Source organism: Seriola aureovittata, chromosome 17 (assembly GCF_021018895.1).
Source record: "Seriola aureovittata isolate HTS-2021-v1 ecotype China chromosome 17, ASM2101889v1, whole genome shotgun sequence".
Lineage (NCBI taxonomy): Eukaryota > Metazoa > Chordata > Actinopteri > Carangiformes > Carangidae > Seriola > Seriola aureovittata.
The window spans coordinates 20,710,002-20,729,071 of NC_079380.1; the positions used below are offsets into that span (position 1 = coordinate 20,710,002).

Below are 19,070 nucleotides of genomic sequence, written 5' to 3' on the forward strand. Positions count from 1 at the left end.
TCTCATAATCACTGTGTTAATTCACCATCGTTGACAAAGTTAAAACACATTTCCATCACAATATCTGGAACACAACATTTAAGAAAACAAATGTAATGCTGTGTGTTATGCTGGGCTCAGAAATGGAGATACAAACTTTCCTTGAAAACACCAGTGTCTAAACATCACCCCCTGCTGGGGACGCACAGAGCACCCGAGGTGTGCTCATTCACTTTTCCGTGTTTTTAAAGAAAATGCAGTTGTAACAGGGGGTGACATCATCTGTCATAAAGTCAAATATTAAAATCAGGTTTATAAAAATGCAAAAATACATCTTATTTTGTGACATAGCATTAATTAGTTACTGATTGACAGGATGAAAAGTGCTTAACTGACAGAATCAAGTGAACAACAGTAGTGAACTCGGTGGCAAAGGCCTCCTCACTCATAAGGACACTTGGGACAGCTCCAGCTCCACCAGTGGCTCCGACAGTGATGCAGAATTCTGTCTAATTAAGTTGAACTCAAGTCCGTACTGTCCTTCCAGATTCATCAAACATCATTTCTACCTTATCATATGAAATACTGTGATGACTGCAGAAAAAGACTGAGACATTTTTCATAAATTGAAGCCTGAATCCTGCTCCTCTCTAAATGGTGGATAAATTCAAGGCTGTGTAGATCAGATTCACTGTGGTGCAGATGAAGCCGATCAGGTTGCAGAGGTTGGACAAGCCGTGGTAGCGTCCGAAGGTTCTCTTGTAGGCTCTGTACTTGGGGTCCTGCTCTTTGAGCTTGGCGTACGCCTCTTTCTGGCTGCCCAGGCCTATCTGATTCCCCAGGCCGTGCTCCTTCTCCACCTCCCTCATCTGGAACATGACCTCTGTGGCCGCCGGGCCGAACCACTGGGCGTTCAGACCTGCCATGATCAGCGCCACAAAGTACAGAACCATCTGCGAGATAAAAAAAATTCAAAGAATCACTTTACTGGAAAGAAACATTATGATGATTTACTTTTAAATATTCTGATTTAAATATATACATGTCTGTCTAAGGCATGTGTGTATTTTTGTTAGTGTGCGTATGTGCAAGTGTGATGTTCAACCTGCACACTTTCATGCCAGTCCAGCAGCTCTCTGGGGTGGTACACAGCGTACACAGCCAGGCTGACAAAGTTGCTACCCAGCAGACAGTAGAAGTATACAGGGAAGAGTTTACTCTGCACCAGGCCAAAGGTGTGCAACGTTACCTGCCACACCAGCGCAAAGCCTGCGGGCACAAACACCGAGGTCAGAAATCAAATACAGTGTTGTAACAGGAATATGTTCGGTATGTTGTGCCCACCGTACCTGCGATGAAGGAGACCCACACCTGCATGCCCCAGGAGAAAGAGAGCACCAGGAGGTGTAGCACTTTGATCAAGTCTGTCGGCTCCCCCTCTGTTGCCATGGTGTCACTGTGCAAACTACACACAGACATCCAGTATATACACAGTTTAACTACATTAACCCTTGTGTTCTGCTGACACTTGCTTCGCTTCCTTAATAGTTTGGTGTTCCACAGACCTGTGTTAAAATACCACCTGCAAATCTTTCCTTTAAAAATGTATTTATTTATTTTTCTTCTGGTCATGTTAAAACCCAATATGTAGAAATTAAAATCATTTGCTTTGCCAAAAAAAAAATAAAAAAAAATGGGTTTGCACATTTGATAAAGGTGACAAAATATGGAAATTAGTATTTTTGATGAAGCTCATTGTGAACAAATGGATGTTAATTTTGTTTGCGAAAACTTAATTCATAGATGTTCAGTGATGTTATTTATGTTTGGGGTTCATTTGACCCCACAGAGGTGAGTGAATTAACTGTTATAAAACTCCAGTAACAGACACACGCCTTATTTGGGATTGGGCGGGGGCAGAGTTGTGTAAACAATACTGTCAAGCCTAATCACAGACACAGAGCATATGAAAATTCATTGTAATCCATGTCTTACATCAGGGTTGTGTAATTTTCTGTAGCATGTCGACAGTTCTAAAATCATGTTTAAAAGCAAGTCTCATAAAAGTTTTTGTTTTTTTTGTTGCTGTCACAGAGAGTCTCGGTGTCCACAGGATCCAAACAGAGCATCAGGGTTACAAACAGGGCCTCAGAGATAAAGGTCCTGTGTATCATTTGAGCCTGCTGCTCCACATGTGCAGCAGACCTGATAAAGTCCCCAGAATGAGATAAGAGTGCAGAGGCCGAGCAGAGAAAATGCATGACACTCATTTCATATCAGACAATTATAACCCGTATAAGCGTCTTCGAGGTAACAACTTATCAAAACGGCGTGATAAAGGTGAATACACGGGAGAGAAGCGGTGGACCGGCTCTCTGTTTATAACAGTTTGACAAGCTAACCAGCTTTAGCCTCTGAGCTAAGGGTGAGTTACACAAGACTTTTCCTTGGCTCGGCAGCGTCGCTAACTTCATTTTGCATTTCAACTACATTCAGTCACTGGAGGGTTAGAAAAGGTCGCACTTACCTCGGGTTCCTTTCCCTGTGAGTTATTAGCAAAGCCAAACACAAATGAATTACGTTGGTGTGATCCAAGGTTCAGCTGAGCCACTTCCTCTATCTCCACTAGCCCCGCCCCCTATGGCACAGGCGGACCAATGATATTCTTTGAAAATGAATATCTTATAATATTTAATATATGCAGCCATTCATTGATTTTTATTCGGTGTTTTCTTTCACAGTTCCTCCCTTGGTTTTACTTCCTCCCCCAAATCTTGTTATCGCCGAAGCAGCAGCTTGCCAGTTTAAGGTAAGATGCCATTTTTTCTTACTTTGTTTGACTTTGTTATGTACAAAATTCTGTTAATTTTTTAAAAAAAGTTTAAGTTTTAATATTTTTGTCCAATAAATTTCTTATTTCACAGCAGAGAACAAGCAACCACTGCTGCTGACCCACTGCTTCTGACCACTGTGGCTGTACAGTGCTAACTTTACCTACCTGTAAAGTTATTGTTTTTATCATGTGTTTTTACTGGCTGGTCAGAGGTTAGACTAAAGAGTCACTCTATGGTGAAAATCTGCTTATATCTTCATAAGTAACTCCATCTTCTTCTTAGAAATTAAATGTTTTACATAGTTACATAAGCTGTGTAGCTTAATGCTTCAAAACATATAATATAAATATTATAAATGAGATTTTGATGTTGTGTGGGCAGGTGATAAGAAGTGTCTGTACAGAGCTGGTTATTTGCATGTATCTTACTCTGCAAAGTAACTGGTGACCTCAGCCATCAGATAAACACTGTAGTAAAATTCTCTTTGATTATTTTACTTTCAAAAAACTAAACTTTGTCACAAGAATATGCGCAGTGAGAATATGTGAAAAATACACAGAAATGCTGAAGCACACTGCCCTCAAATCCCTCAGAAACTTGATTTACAAAAACCTTTTTTCTCCTTGCACTGTATGGTAGTATCATGTAAGCTATTGTCATCTGTACCTGCAAAATTCAATTATTCATGTAAGTTCTATAATGCTTGCACTTGGTAAAATTAAAACCACACACAACATATTAATTATAGTTGCACTAAAACAAAAACCAAGTGCAAATATTCTAGAGGTGTTAAGAGGAATACATTTACACATTTCCGCCACCGTTTAACCCCAGTGGATATTACATTTTGCCCTTGAATTGCTGAAAACATGTTGAATTGCTCTTCAACATGTTTTTGCTATTGATGGACCTTCAATGTAATTATTTTTCAATTTCTGGGGAGAAAAAAAATCAGTTTATCTTAATTAATTACAGCTACCAGTTTAGCCTAATTGGTTTTATTTATCTATTAAATGCAACATTCATCTATCTAACATTTCTTTCTCAACTGTCTGTGTTTGTACCATCACTCGAGGAGGAGGGACTTAATTTACAAGACGAGATCTGCTACTGGATACACAAAACTGCCAGTCTCCACTTTTCAACCAATCAGACCCCGGACAAATTTTCAAGTAACCAATCAGAAGCGGTCCTCCAGAGACGCTGCATCCGGAGCTAGTTGAATACACAAAGCATCCTCCTACGCTGCAAGACATCACCTCGGTAAGACAACACACACATCATTAAGCAAATGCTTGACGCGGCAACCCGAGACAGATGAAACACGCGCGTTAGCTTCGTCTTTTGCCTTGAAAATCGTCTTCCAAAGTATTTTTTTAATGTCACACAGTCTTTACCCACATGCTAGCAGCTGTTAGCTCGCTAGCGTGTAACGGTGTCTTTTTTGGCGCTTCAGTGCATCGTTAATCTGTTTGGAAGAAATTACAGTTGCGGGCAGCCACTGAGTGTGACTGTGGTTAAGTGTAGTTCAGATTTGATGTTTATATAGTTGTAACGTTAATTAGTATTCACAAGAAAAAGGTGTAACGCGTTAGTTTTTCGTCCAGTGATTTTACCTGCCTGAGAACCAGGTGCGGACTGAATAAAAACAAGCTATGACAGATAAAACTACGATTTGATTATTGTTTTTTTTTCGATACAAGAGTCAGTTAAATAGGTGGTGGCTGAAAACAATCTATAATGTCTAGTAAAGGTGAAGTTTATGAATGGAAAACCATGAAAAGTGACTTAACCTAAAGGGCAAATTTGCATTAAGTCAAAGTACATACACACAGGAACTTCCACTAGACTTGACTTCTCTGTGAAAGAGTGTAAAGGGAAATGCAGAGTGAATGAAGTGTATGGTAATGGTCATGGCTGATGTGGGGAAAAAGAAGAAAAAAGGTAATAATTCAATTGTTTTTTTTGTTTTTTTTCTGCAGGCATACAAGATTACAAATGGGGCGCAGAAAGTCAAAGAGAAAGCCACCTCCCAAGAAAAAAATGACAGGTAACCTGGACACCCAGTTCACGTGCCCGTTCTGTAACCATGAGAAATCCTGCGATGTGAAAATGTAAGTTCAGCCTAATGTAACATTACATTGCTTTAATAAAAATAAAAAAATAAAAATAGAGAAATGCCTCATAATCAAGAAACTACTTACTCTTTTCCAGGGAACGAACACGCAACACGGGAATTATATCATGCAGTGTTTGTTTGGAGGAGTTTCAGACTCCAATAACCTGTATCCTTTTTTTTACCAACAAAGGACAGCAACATGGCTGACTGGCTGATTATAATTACTTTCACCTGTTAAGATTTGTTTTTTGGTCCTGTTTGCTTTAGTAAAGTAATGCAGAAAGTCAAGAGCCAAGGAACAATGATTTTGTTTTTGGTTTGAATCCAGGAATTTTGAAATGTCTGTCTTAATATTGTAATAGATGAAATTAGAGGATTGTTTTTTTTGTGTGTGTGTGTGTGTGTGTGTCTTGCCTGTACATGTGGAATATCCCTTAACCCTTCCTCTACAGATCTGTCCGAGCCAGTGGATGTTTACAGCGACTGGATTGATGCCTGTGAAGCAGCCAATCAGTAGTCCCGTTTTGCTGTGACTCACCTTTTCTCTAACCTCACTCACGTAACACCTCTTTGATTGGTCTGGTGAATCACTTCCTGTTTAGCACCATGTAGCAGACATTATGTTTTTCCGTTTTTAAGTGTATGACATCCTTAGTTTTCATTTTTGCTACAGTGTGGCTTGCTGAGCATGACGCATCTGTCTGGCTGGGCCAGAGTGTCGTCATGTTGTTTTGACACTAACCTCTCTACATCAGTTCTCAATGTAAAGGTTTTCATATTTCATTTCAGTGATTCACTTATGGAGAGTGATTCTTTATTTTATATTGGATCAAGATTTCGTCTTTTTCGGGACCAAACTGTCGTAAGTTTAAAATGTAATCTGACAGATATTTCTACAAGTATAAAACATTCAATGTCCTTCATTTTTTGTGAATTTATAGATGAAAAAAAATATTCTCTACTCTTTGGGGTTGAATACAGATTATAATGAGACATACAAGTGTTACTTTTGTGTTAGTAGTAGTGTTTTAGTTTTCAACCCTGTCACTAATGCACTGAAACATTAAGTTTTTCTTTTGTTTGTTTTTTTGTTTTTTGAACTGCCAAATCCTTAATTGTTTTGGACCAGTATATATATATATTTGTACTGCTTGATTTTATTATGTTCCTTTTTAAAATCACAATCATGTTATTTCTGTTACACTACTTATGTGGATTTCACGTTTACTGTGTAATTTGATGTAATGACAGTAAAGAGAAAATTACACCAGAACCATATTTTTGAAGTGTTTTTATTGCACAAATGTCATGTTTAGTGAAAGGCATATAGAAAAAAAAAAAATCAAAAAAAAAAAAAAATCAAGAGGTTAGCAAAGATGTATAGTTTGAACAATGTTGAAACAAAGCCAACACATTAGGGTGAAATGTTACTATACATTTACTCGACATTATTGCCATTGTGGATATCAGGGTGGGAATGATGATCAATAAATTAGCTACATTCCTATATTTGATGGAATAAAAATAATGTTTGGTCGTTTGATGGATTAAAAATACAGTAAATATACTCATGCTTTTTTTTCCCCCCACTAGATGTCGCCCTGCCACATGTCCAAAATCATAGCTGTGATGCTTTTAAAATCAGGAGCTCAAATATGTTGGTCCATTTACTTCTGACACCATTTAAAGCCAAAACTGAAATGTAAGTGTAAATTTCTGCACTCTAATGTGTTGAAAATGAATCCTGTGACAGCTAGAGGCACTTCTAACTTTTACATTCAAGACATTCGGTGGGTTAACAGTATGATGCAGAAGGTTCAAAAGGAGGATCTCATCTGTATATTTGGCATGATTCACATTAGCAATTATCAGCAAGCACCTGGGTCTGCTTTGATATTGCTATTTATTGCCAGTGGTGGACAACGTACTCAGACACTTTGCATAGGTAAATGTAGCAATACCACAATGTAAAAATACTCCTTTTGCATTATCAGCAAAATGTTCTTTAATTATGAAAGTAAGTGAAGTAAAATATTGTTACTTATACTTACAACATACTTAATAAACTAATTTGTTTTGTATGTAAAAAATCTCATTTTTTAAAGTAACTATAACTGACAAATGTAATGGAGTATAAGTAAAAAGTGGCATCAAATGGAAAACTCAAGTAAAGTTCAAGTACCCTAAAATTTATATCCAAGTACAGTATCTGAGTAACTGCACTTAGTTTCATCCTCCACTGTTTACAGCACATAAAAGGTGAGGCCAGGTAAAGTGCAAAAGGAGCAACAGCACTAAAGCCAAAGTTCACTGAGGCAGAAGGCAAGCGGGAAATGTTTCCAAAAGGCTGGAAGCAAAAAGACAACAGCTTCACTCTCAGTACAAAAAAAACTACTGGTGACCTAGTTTACCCCAACATCAAACTGGATATCACAAAACTTACATTTACTTTTTTTTAAAGTTTATAAATGCATTGTCTGACAGACCCTGCTACTTTTTCTAAATACCTCCTCAAAAACCAAAGACTCACGCTGCACACAAGCCATGTAAATCAGCCCAGTAACATCGGCAAAACGGGTAATCTGGCAGGCCTGTGAACACGACTATTTGTCAGCGCAGGTGCTCACAAAACAAAAGCGATGTCCGCACAAAGTTACAAGTCCTCCTGCATTGTTCGCCCCCCCCCCCCGGGTCAACCTGTGGACCCGGGGCTTCTGCGTCATCCCGAGCGGCGGGATCCCGGAGCCTGCGGAGCTCCGACGTGGACTCTGTTCCAACTGGGTTGAAGTTCAATAGCACCAACACAGTCACTTGTTTCCTTTCAAGGAACGATCAGATTCTGCTTCGTCAGTGTTCAAACTGGACAGGACGGGTAAGGGAGGTGAGGCCAGGGGTATAAAAAGTAAAAAAAAAAAAAAAAAAAAAAATATCTCTAATTACAATGCAAATATAAAAAGCAGTAGAAAATAAATCTATAAATAGCAAAAGGTCATTTGATCTCAAACTAAGTGTTGTTTGGGTGTTTTTAGCAGTAATAAAATTCATCAGCGCAATGAGATACAGACGTTGGCCACTAAATTAAATCTTTTGACGTAAGGTCAGTGTAAACACTTTTTTTGTTTTATTCATGGAAAGAAAAACAATAAATTCCCAAGAGTAAAACTATGTTTAGGGAAAAAAAAGGGGCAATAAAGACGACAGTGACGTCAATCAGTGTTAAATAACAGACTGGGAGGTTTGCTCATCACAAAGACAGTTGTGGTTGTTTGTCTGAAGTTAAAGCAAAAGGGGAGGGGGGGGGGGGATGGGGGGCGGTGAGGCTGTCCGTGTTTTTTTAATCTGAGTACTGGTTGTAGCCGTCGAACTCCACCTCGCTGCCGTTGTTATAGTAGGCCTCGGTGGGGTTGGTGCAGTACTTGTTGTCATAGACCTGGCGGGGCAGGCCGTAGGTGGTCATGCCCTGCTGGGAAGCCACTTTGTTGGTGCCCATCTGCAGAGAGATGGTGGTGGTGTCACAGTTCTCCAGCTCCAGCTTCTTGTCAAAGATGTGCCTCCTGGTTCCCGGAGCTGTCATGCCAGACTAAGGGGACGGAAACAAAATGAAGGGGTTTTTGACATTAAAAAAGAAAAAGAAAACATTCTGCGGGTTGTGTAAATATATATTTTTTTTCAAAGCCTCTTGAAGAGGCAACGAATACTGACTGAATTCGAAGAATAAAAAAGGCCGGTGATGCTGAATGTTTTTCTAACTGTCAACATCCCTCTCTGTGTCGTAAAGCTTCGCTGTTGCCCAGACACTATTAAAAACACAACATCGCCGCGTTGGGTGACATGTTCCTTCATAATGATGGATATGGGCACTCAAGTTTTTATTTGTCAAACCCATGCACACTGTCCTGCTGCCAGAAATACTTGCTACAATAGTGGTTCTCAGCCTTTTTTATCTGATGTAACGCCAGAGCTGAACTCCGTGAACTCCAGTACGCTTTGATCCGCAGGCCACTCGTTCCAGCCGTCTTCACTTGATTGGTTTTAAACTGGAAGTTATTTAGTACTATTAATTGCATAAAAGAGGTTGAGTGTTTAGTTTGTTTTGGTCTGGTTGCACTGCTACCTCGGATTCTTTCAGCCATTAATCCTTTCAGTTACTTTAACTATTTACACAGCTAACTATTAATAGTTTAGCTAAATTTTAACATTGAGATTAAAGTGAAAGTTAAATCATTTTGCATGACTTTTACATGTGGCTATTTCAACCATGTATTGGCTACTTTAAGCTTTTTCACCGTATAATATTTTTAGCCATTTAATATCCATTTTAACCACTTAACCAGTCAATTTTTCTCATTTCTTCAACTGTTTATCCGACAATTTATATTTTATTTGAACTGCTTTTTTCTTGCTACAACTATTTATCCATTCATTTTAGCTAACTGTTCAGACTTTGCTTACTTTCTATCTAGTTTACACACACGCTGAAGTCATTATTTATTTAAAATGAAGTTTTTTTGTCTAATTTGATGAGCCACACTTTTTCCCAAATACCCCCTGGCTACAGCAGAATTACTGTGCTACAGCATCAACATGTGTATTAATCTGCATCTGAAAATAGTTCAACAACCTCACTGTTTAAGTAACTTACATCGCCCGAGCCTGAGATTTTATCTGGTAAAATGGATGAATAAAAGAATTATTTTTAGTGCGTCTCTCCTCACCTGGCTGGCTCCTTTGTTGGTACCCATCTGTAGGCTGATAGTAGACTGGTCCAGCGGGTTGTCCATGCCCATCTTGGCATCATACAGGTGGCGCCGTGTGCCGTAAGAGGTCATGCCCTTTTGGCTGGCAAGCTTGTTGGTGCCCATCTAGAGATACAGCAAAATGGAGTGAGCCGAACAAGTGAAAACACTCTGTCAGTTCGAGGACATAGCTGACACTTTGGGCTTCATCTGTACGACTAAAAGCAAATGTAAGGTCACACCCATGATGGCAAAATTAACCCGTTATTCTATTCAAAACCTATTCTGCACGACTCCAGCAGGGGGCACAATTACAACCCACATCCATTTATCTGGTCTGAAATGGGTGTCCTGCCAGCAGAGCATCTTTAGACACATGGAGATACAATCTCACATGCGATCAAGGGTGTTAAAGCAGTAGATCAGTGTAGTTTAAAGCACAACTGCTGTTCTGACCTGCAGGCCTATGATGTTGCGTCCCTCCCTGAGCTTCTCTGGAGCGAAGCGGCGCTGCTGCTTCTCGGCGTACTTCACTCCAAAGTCATACTTGGAGCGGAAACCTTTGGACTTGGCCTGAGAGAGAGAGAAGTGGCAAGAGACAGAAAGGAAAATGGTGGTAATAAAGTGTGTATTTTTCATACCCATGTTGTTTTTATTAGGCTGATGCCGTTTCTATATTGTCCTAGTCCGTGCAACACAAAGCACTCACACAGGTAAATGAATGGCTGCAACACTGAGCACAGAACTATCACAATATACTAATGTACAGTCGTTGCTTGTGGTGTCTGCAGGATAAAAGTTATAATTATTGGGATTTTTACTGGTTGCACCTGATTCTCTACCATCACACTTTCCTACAACAGATGTCACTGGAGTAACAGTGTGTGTGTGTGTGTGTGTGTGTGTGTGTGTGTGTGTGTGTGTGTGTGTGTGTGTGTGTAGCTGCCCTTACAATTCCAACCAGAGCAATGAGCGTGCTCTGGACCTGAGTGTGGTTGACATTCTCAAACAGATCGTTGGCCTCAAAGATGTCATGTGGCTTCAGGCCGTACTCTGTGATCGCACGGACAAAGTTCCCTATGTTTTCCAGCTGAGGAGGATGGAGGCAAAAAAAAAAAAAAAACAGAAATATTAGAGAGAGTAGGAGCTGAACACAGCTTTACACAGTCAAAAACCTTTTAAAGCAACACTTCCACATTTAGTTAGATTGAGAAGATCGATACCACTCACGTTTCTATACGATAAATATGAAGCTAAAACTAGCAGCTGGCTAGCTTAGCTTAGCACAGAGACTGCAAACAGGAGAAAACAGCTAGCCTAAGATGTAATGGATTAATTAGTGAGCTTTTGTTACTTCTGGACAGAGCTATTCTCCCATTTTATTCCTTGTCTTAAGCTAACTAGCTGCCAGCAGTAGCTTCGTATTTATCATACAGATATGAATCTAAAAACTCTCCTAAAAAGACAGTGACTAAGCATTCTTTCCCAAAATGTGGAACTAATACTTTAATATTGTGATAACAGTTTGGTGTGGACACCATAAAGAATAAAACTGAGGATTCTGTGTATTTGCATTTTGACTGTTGATGGCTCCGTACAGCCATAACCTTAAACTTATATTGCCGTTTAGCACCTTCTTATGTGATGATGGGTACGTTATTGTATCCCTGTGTGGTGTGTTTTCTATGTTTTGGGATTTTTGAAAGTGTTTGTGGCTCTGCGAAGCACTTTGTGACTGTGAAAAGTTCTATATAAATAAACTTTACTTTAAATAAGATCCTATTAAAATGCACAGAAACTGAATTAAATGACAACTGCTAAAAATTTAAAGTACCTCAAGGCTTTTTCTTCCCCCATGCATTGCCCTTATAATGTCTGACTCCCATCTGAAAGCTTTGACTGTGTCGTCCATTCATTTGCAGCAGCATTAATATCACAGTGAGAATTTTTTTTTTTTTGAAAAGAGCTTCAATCAAGCCTTAGAAGCAATGTTTGCTTTTTCAAGCCTGTAAAAGGCTAATAAATGCCACGCTGAGATGGGCTTCATTTGATATGGCAGCTACTTTATGGAATGTAAATAGGCTCCGTGTTGTCAAGGCCAATATGGCAGACTAACCAAGTTCCACATGCTCTGGAAAACGTCCCTGACTTTGAGAGTAGCAGGACAAATAAGGCCCTTTTTTTTTTTTTTTTTTTTTTTTTACTTTTCCATGGAGCTGGTGCATTACCTGGTGCCAGTTTTGACTGGAGTGGTTGATCTTTCTCACAGAACCAGGCTGGAGAACATTAATGAGTCTAAAAGAGAGAGGCACAGAATTCAAGAAAATCTTTTAAAAAAGGGGCAGGTAATATTATTGGGGACAATCACTGAGATGAGTACGATTACATTTCTGGAGGTGTCTGTGTCTGTCCACTCACTCGCACAACAGGACTCCATCCTTCAGGCTCTCCATGAAGCTGTCCCCCATCCTCTTGCCGGTCACATCCTGAATCCACAGCTTCAGCTCCTCCTCCTTCTGGGGGTCATACTTCCCTGCAAGCTAACGATGGGACAGAGGTCAAGAGGTCAAACATTAGATTTTACTTTCGCTTTATATTCAGTTTTGTTCTAAAAATATTTCAGCCCATCGAACCTTCTATGACCATTTCTAATCTCTAATGGCTTTCATGAGAAGCACAAAAAAGACTCGGCAAAGTGAAGAGTGGTCAATGTTTCCTGCGGTTGGAAAACAGAAAACACATGAAGAAAAAGCAAATTCACCCTCGTATGTTGTGGAAGAAGAAAAGGTGTAAATGTAAGCATCAATCTGTTCCGTGGAATATTCAGATTCAGCTTTTTCAAACTGAGCTGTAAACTTTATTACCAGTATGTGTGTGTGTGTGTGTGTGTGTGTGGGGAGAAATGTGTTCCTGCAGACGCCCTTCTGTAGGTGGGAGCTGCCACAGAGTCGGACTTGAGGACTGTGGCAGGTGTTTAAACATTTGTCTCTCACCACGATAAGTGAGTGACACAAATCATGAAACTTTCAGGTGTGTAGCTGAGATGAAGGTTGTGTTCGAAGACGGGTGGCGGTCCGACCCGTGAGTACTGAGTGCTCGTATATTAATGTACTAATGAATACTAGGTGGGTCAAAACGCCAACACGTTGACAGGTGTTGCGGCTGCTGTGATCCCATTGCATTACAGGCTCTAGTTTCATCTAATTTTGTACCAATTATAGGGAAACTAGGATTTATTTATCTTGAGAAAAGCTCCATTAAAACCAGAGAAAATATTAATAAGCACTAGTACATTTTGTTCTCCATATTTCTTCTGTTTCCCCACAGTTTTGCATGTTGAGCTGACCTCCAGTACACTCACAAAAATTCTTGGATTACTACTTGAATGAATCAGAAGTGTACCATTTGAAAACTGTGTCTACTTTCCTTACAACCGCTAACGAATTAAATACTTCTTTCCAGGAAACTTCGTGGGAAGTTGTTTGGAAATCACACACCCATTAAATGAAACGATACTCACTTTTTTGATCATGATTGGGAAGAATAAAGTGAAATTCTCTGAGGGACGGAATAAAAGCAGTAGAGCATAGATAATGTCACTTGAAATATATTTTAAAAAATACTCAAATCTTAAAAAGGTAAATGCACACACACACACACACACACACACACACACACACACACACACACACACACACACACACACACGTCTCTTTGTCAGTTTAATACAACCTTTCTTTCAAGCCTAATTTCAGGTTTTTGGTTCCTAAAATAACTCTGGTTTCTGCCTCTCTTTTCTCGTAAGGCACATCATAACTGTACTGTCACTGAAAGTCTTACTGTATAATAAAAAGTACTTTGAGATGAAGGGTATAAAAAGAACAGGAATAAAAAATGAAAATGAAAAAGGCCTGTGGACATTCCTGCTTAGAGAAACACTCTGGTCTCTCTCTTTCTCTCTCTCTCTCTTCTCTCCATGTATTTCCTTATTGGCACAAACACATTGCCCTAATACTTTGAATTCTGGCGTGGTGTTTAAGGCTGCTCCCCCCCTTGCACGCACACACACGCACACACACACACACGCCCTCGTCCCCTTTTCCTGAATGTTCTGCAGATAAGTCTTCACAGTCTGGGATCGCCAGCCAACACAAACAAGTATTTCAAAGCAGCGGGGATAGCGGAGGCTTCCAGTCCATCACACCAAACTTGGGAGAAACAGCTTTCCCAAACACTCCTCCCTCTCCCTCCGACTGTCTCGCTCTCCGTCTCCCATTGGCCCAGCTCATATTTCTCTCTCCCCCCCTGTTTGTCTCACCCCCTCTCTCCCTCTGGGTTTTCCAGAATCTGCCCTTTTACAGTGAGTTGACTATTCAGGCAAACCACGTCTGATAAAGACAGGCCAAGATCGACAGGTCCTGCTTCCAGTCGAGGTACTTGAGCTCAGAGTCTGATTTAGCCGTGTTGTTCTTTTCATAGTGGAGCTCAGGAATGCGGTCAGAACTGGTTGTTTTCTGAACTCTGAAAGATTTTTTATTCATAAACATGAATCACAAAAAAAAGGCAAATAGGACAGAGCATGAATACTGAAGAATAACCCATTCAACAAAACTTTAAATAGTGCTGGTGATGCTGGATATCAAACCTCAATCTAAACTTTGCAGGTCCACTCATAGAGCAAGACTGTGTAACCTTTGCTAGAGAAAGGTCACTGTGGACACAAGTGACAATTATGGAAAAATGGCAAATGCTAAAACAAACTTGGCATGAGAGGAGAAGAGTCATACGGTCAGTAAAGTGGGCGAGTAATGTCAGGTATACAGCAATATCTATCTGAAGTTAGCCGGCATAAGCCTCTAGCCATACCAGACCAAGTAAGGCCACAGTGACAAACCTCCTGACGAACTGAAATGAGCCACGGTGCATTTTATCGCTATTTGTTCGTGGACAATTCTGTTATTTCTTCTTCTGTAAGAGTATCAATACAACAATCAGCAGAATTATCATCAGGTGAGGCGGTGCCGTTTTGGTATTTTAGTCCAGTGGTTCCCAACCGAGGGGCTGGGCGTCCTCCGATGGGTCACCAGATAAATCTGAGGGGTTGTGAGATGATTAATGGGAGAGGAAAGAAATAAAAACAAAACGTTCTGCTGCATAAATGTGTATTAATGTTTTGCATATTTCCTTAATGGTCGTTTCATTTTGTTTAATCATGGACAACTTGACCTTGTCAGGCTGCTAACAATTATCTAAATGAAACCATCTGAGGAGTTTAGAGGGGAAATGTCTCTCTGCTGACAACTTATCTGAAACGTGACAAAGGACCTCAACGAGCCGCTGCTTTGAGAAACACTGCTTTAATCTTTATCAATGTGTTGTATTTTATAAGCTTTTCATATGTTTTTATATGTATATATAAAAATCTTTCAAGTAGGCAAAATGATGTGGAGTAGAAAACTATAATGTTTCCCTCTGAAATATAGTGTAGAAGTATAAAGTACCATCAAATGGAAATACAGATGGAGTGGAAGTACAAGTACCTCAGACTGTACTCAAGCACCAAATGTCTGGTCAAATTCTTCCTTGTTTAAAATCAGAAAGTTTCTGACTCAAATCAAACTTTTGCCAGTTGTGGACAGACGATCATTGTTTTTAGACATTTTACATGTGAGATATCTGGCTTCTTTGTTTTAGTAAAAAACGTATCTGTATCTATATCTATATCTAAGTGAGGTATTGAAAAAAAGTTCTGGTCGCAAAACTCCACAATCAAAACATTTGAAATAATACCTTGTTTTGTTAAAAAGATGCAAAGCAAACAGTTACAGGATAATGATAAAAACCTAAACATTATGTAACAGCAGCAAAGTGCGCCGTGATGTCAGTTACACATCGATCTAAACATGACCAACATTAGCTAACATCTGCCAGTAGAAGCTACTCGTCACAGCAGACCAGGGCTGAACGTAGCAATAGCTCGGGGTAAGATGAACGCCAGCTTAAATCTATAAAGACCAAGACTGCAGTATTTTTCCCCTCTATTTAGGCGTCGGTCAACAACAACTTGTAGAAACTCACGGGCCGTTTGCTATAAAAGATTTTAACATGTGGGGTCCAACAACAGAGAACAGATCATCAGTGTAAATGCATCCAGCTGTTTGTAAGCGAACACAAACAAACAAATAGTTCCTTGATAAAAGCCGCAGTGAAATCATCTCAAGTGTGCTGTGGTTCATTGTGATTTCTGTTCACTAAACAAATAGTTGTTGTGTAAGATGGATCTGCCATACGAGGCGCTGGTATGATTCCGTCTCCGCCATCCGTCTCCTGTCCACCTGTGTTCTGTCGGGACGGTGTTTCGTCATTCTTGACTTCAATGTAAATTGTTTAGATGAGGGACACTTTCTCAAGTTCCAAGTCAGAGCCCGGTCACTCCTTAAAAGGCCATTAGATGATGCTGATGTACCTGTCAGTCTTCCTGCTGCATCTCTGCTCCTCTGTGATGTCATGCCGCTGGAACCTACCATCCCTGCCCGACCCGCCGAGCCCTGCCGCTCAGATAACAGCTGTGTTTAACGTCGTTTCTATTCTACAGGAAAGCGACCTGGGAACGGTACAAAGATGGCAACGAAGTATTGCCAAAATCTCAAACCTTCATTCCTGACTAAACAGCCTGCTGACTGCTGAGTAGTTAGGAAAGGAATGTGGGTTTCGTAGAGTGAAGAGCACCTCTGTGTGAGATTAAAGTACTGATGAGAGACGGCACTATTCAGGGAAGAGGACACGTCCCTCCAGGACAATAACGACGATGATGATCCGGGTGTCGGAGCAGTCACAGGCTGACCTTTCTCAAACTGTCAGCAGCTCTGACTCATCCCAGTGTACAGAGTCACTACTGTCATGATGCCACCAACAGAGAGGCAGCAAACACATGAAATAAAAATCCCAAAAATCCTATTGACTCTCGCTTTAAGAACACATCTCAGCTTTGTCAGGATGCTGCAGTTTAAACTGGAGGAATACGATTGTGGGAGGGGAGTACATTTATTGTAGTACTGCAGTTTGAGGTACTTGCACTTTACTATTGCTGTCTATGCTATTATTATTATTATTATTATTATTATTATTATTCGTCTGCTTCACAACACAGAGAAGATATTGGGATTTTTTTTTACTTACAAATGTATCATCGGCTTATAAAGTCTGATGTATTTATATGAGCTTCAACAACAAACACATATAAAGCAGTTAAAATTAAATGAAAATGCTGCTCACATGCTGATGAAAACGGAATAATTATCAAAAAATATAATATAAAATATATTTACTGGCATTATGAGTACTTTTACTTTTGATACTTCAAGTATATTTTGCAAATAATGCTTATTTACTTTTACATAAGTAGGACTGTGAATGCAGCACTTATTGTACCTCCTAACAACCTCCTAACAAAGTAACTCAGAGTCAAAAACAAATCCACTCATAATCATTATATGTGCCTTTAATTTTGCAAATCAAACTTAAATCATCGCTTAAGCATCTTGACCTTCAGTACCTGCAGGATCATCTTCACAATCCTACATAAAAGGTTCATTTCAGTCCGTTTGGTTTCTGATCCCCGGAGATAAACGAACCAATAACAGAAGAATAACACAGCATTGTGCAGCACAAGTCAAATCCCCCCCCCCCCCCCCTCCTCATGCTGCACTCTCACAGACTAAATGCCCTGACCCCTCATAATCGCACAAATAATTTGGCCACTAAGACCTACTTTCAGCTCCAAAACAATCACCTCCCTCACTGTGTGATCTGTTATCAGAGGGCAGGAGTGCACACAACCTGGAGTCACACTACAGTGAGATCACATCAAAAACAGCCTCTTTCTAATTGTTAAAACTGAACATGCATATGCTTCAAAGATAAGAGTTACAGACACTCATTTATGTACGAGTCACTTTTTGTGTCCTTTATTTTATATTTGAGGATGAAACACGTGCCAACAGGTCGCTCAGGTACCTCAGGGTGACTGCAACTTCCTTATACCAAGTTTTTATCCAGCAGTATCATATAATTGCTCCATATATCACATAAACAACCATTTGATCGCTGCACAGGGTTTCCGTTTGAAGGTGATCCATCTTGGAGTTACTTATGATGAAGGAAAACTATTCAAATAGTGAGTGTTTACGTTATTCATCCTCATGCCAGCCTTCATTGGCCCTCGGTGGACCCCTGACCTCGCTCCAGGTGCTAACGCTACAGCGTGTTTCATAGAAGATAAGAATATATATAAAAAATGTGAACTTACCTTACTCTTGACCTCGGCAGAGAGACCGAAGGCTGGGCCGCTCCTGAAATGTGATGTCATTCTGTTGTTTTGTCTATTTACAGTGGAGCTGAGGAGGGCTTTAAAAATGGAGGAGCAGGTTACAGCTTTCTGTCCGAGGCAGGGAAACACAGAGAAAAAGTCCCGAACAAATCCGTAGGTACCTTTCTTTTTTTTTTTTTTCTTTTTTTTTTTTTTTCTTTCTTCAGTTCGTCACAGTCGTGCTCGGACCTGCTCGTGAGGCTTTTGGACAACTTTCCGACACTGTTCTGAATCTTTTTTAAACTCTTCCCATGTGTTTGCGCTCTGATTGGCCGCGGCCGCCGTCCAATCCGGACGCAGCCTCCTCATCGGGGGAGTGATGTCACCGCTCGGGTATTAGATTTAATGAGTGTCACTTTTTCCACCTTCAGGCCAGTCGGGGATGCTTTTCACTTCCACTGACATGCACTGTGCTCAAGTTATGTCATTGTCATGTTCACCTGAATGTCGTTTATCATTTTCCCCATTTTCATTTAACTACACATTATGTCCTGTGATGAACAGTCAGATATTACAGGAAACCAATGAGTAACATTGTTTGTTAATGTTGCAATGATGCCCTACAAAAGAGGATATTAAAAAATGATTGCAATAGGAGTGAATATTGTCAATAATATATATATATATATATATCCATTACTATTATCATGTCTGCATGATTTTATTTTTTGTATTTGTATGAAATAAATTAAATTAAATGATTGAATGAATGAAAAGAATGTTACATTGGAAGATATCCACTTGATTTGACTCTTGTCAAACTTTACATTAACTTCAGATGAAGTTTAAAATATATTTATACACAGAATAAGGACTGTGGCTTTTATCTATCACTGAAATGATGGGGAACAAAATAATTCACTCAGAGAGTGTTAAGTAGGGAGCTTTTAATGACCAGTTTGAAAAGGAGAAATGATTGAATTATTATAATACAATGTAGGTGACCCAACTTGTGAACCTATCTTTCAATATGAAGTTTGAATGAAAGGCCATGTTGTGTGAATCCTCCACAGCAGATGATCTTCACCCAGCTG

At 39.8% G+C, this 19,070-nt stretch overlaps 3 protein-coding genes across 3 annotated transcripts; 1 reads left to right on the forward strand and 2 right to left on the reverse strand.

The window, feature by feature from the left end:
• On the reverse strand, positions 1-2,619 carry tmem205 (transmembrane protein 205). The gene is made up of 4 exons (XM_056401002.1): positions 2,507-2,619; positions 1,329-1,444; positions 1,085-1,248; positions 1-932 (listed from the first exon to the last, which is right to left on the reverse strand). The coding sequence occupies exons 2-4, from the start codon at positions 1,426-1,428 to the stop codon at positions 630-632; spliced, it is 567 nt and encodes a 188-aa protein (XP_056256977.1). The 5' UTR covers positions 1,429-1,444; positions 2,507-2,619; the 3' UTR covers positions 1-629.
• Positions 2,620-2,747: 128 nt separating this feature from the next.
• On the forward strand, positions 2,748-6,205 carry elof1 (elongation factor 1). The gene is made up of 5 exons (XM_056401003.1): positions 2,748-2,788; positions 3,889-4,076; positions 4,796-4,927; positions 5,028-5,098; positions 5,385-6,205. Exons 3-5 carry the CDS (start codon positions 4,812-4,814, stop codon positions 5,447-5,449), a joined length of 252 nt encoding a protein of 83 aa, XP_056256978.1. The 5' UTR covers positions 2,748-2,788; positions 3,889-4,076; positions 4,796-4,811; the 3' UTR covers positions 5,450-6,205.
• cnn1b (calponin 1, basic, smooth muscle, b) lies at positions 5,333-18,262 on the reverse strand. Its single transcript, XM_056401001.1, has 7 exons — positions 17,977-18,262; positions 12,087-12,208; positions 11,897-11,963; positions 10,621-10,758; positions 10,125-10,241; positions 9,648-9,794; positions 5,333-8,512 (listed from the first exon to the last, which is right to left on the reverse strand). Exons 1-7 carry the CDS (start codon positions 18,034-18,036, stop codon positions 8,267-8,269), a joined length of 897 nt encoding a protein of 298 aa, XP_056256976.1. The 5' UTR covers positions 18,037-18,262; the 3' UTR covers positions 5,333-8,266.
• Positions 18,263-19,070: the final 808 nt, after the last annotated feature.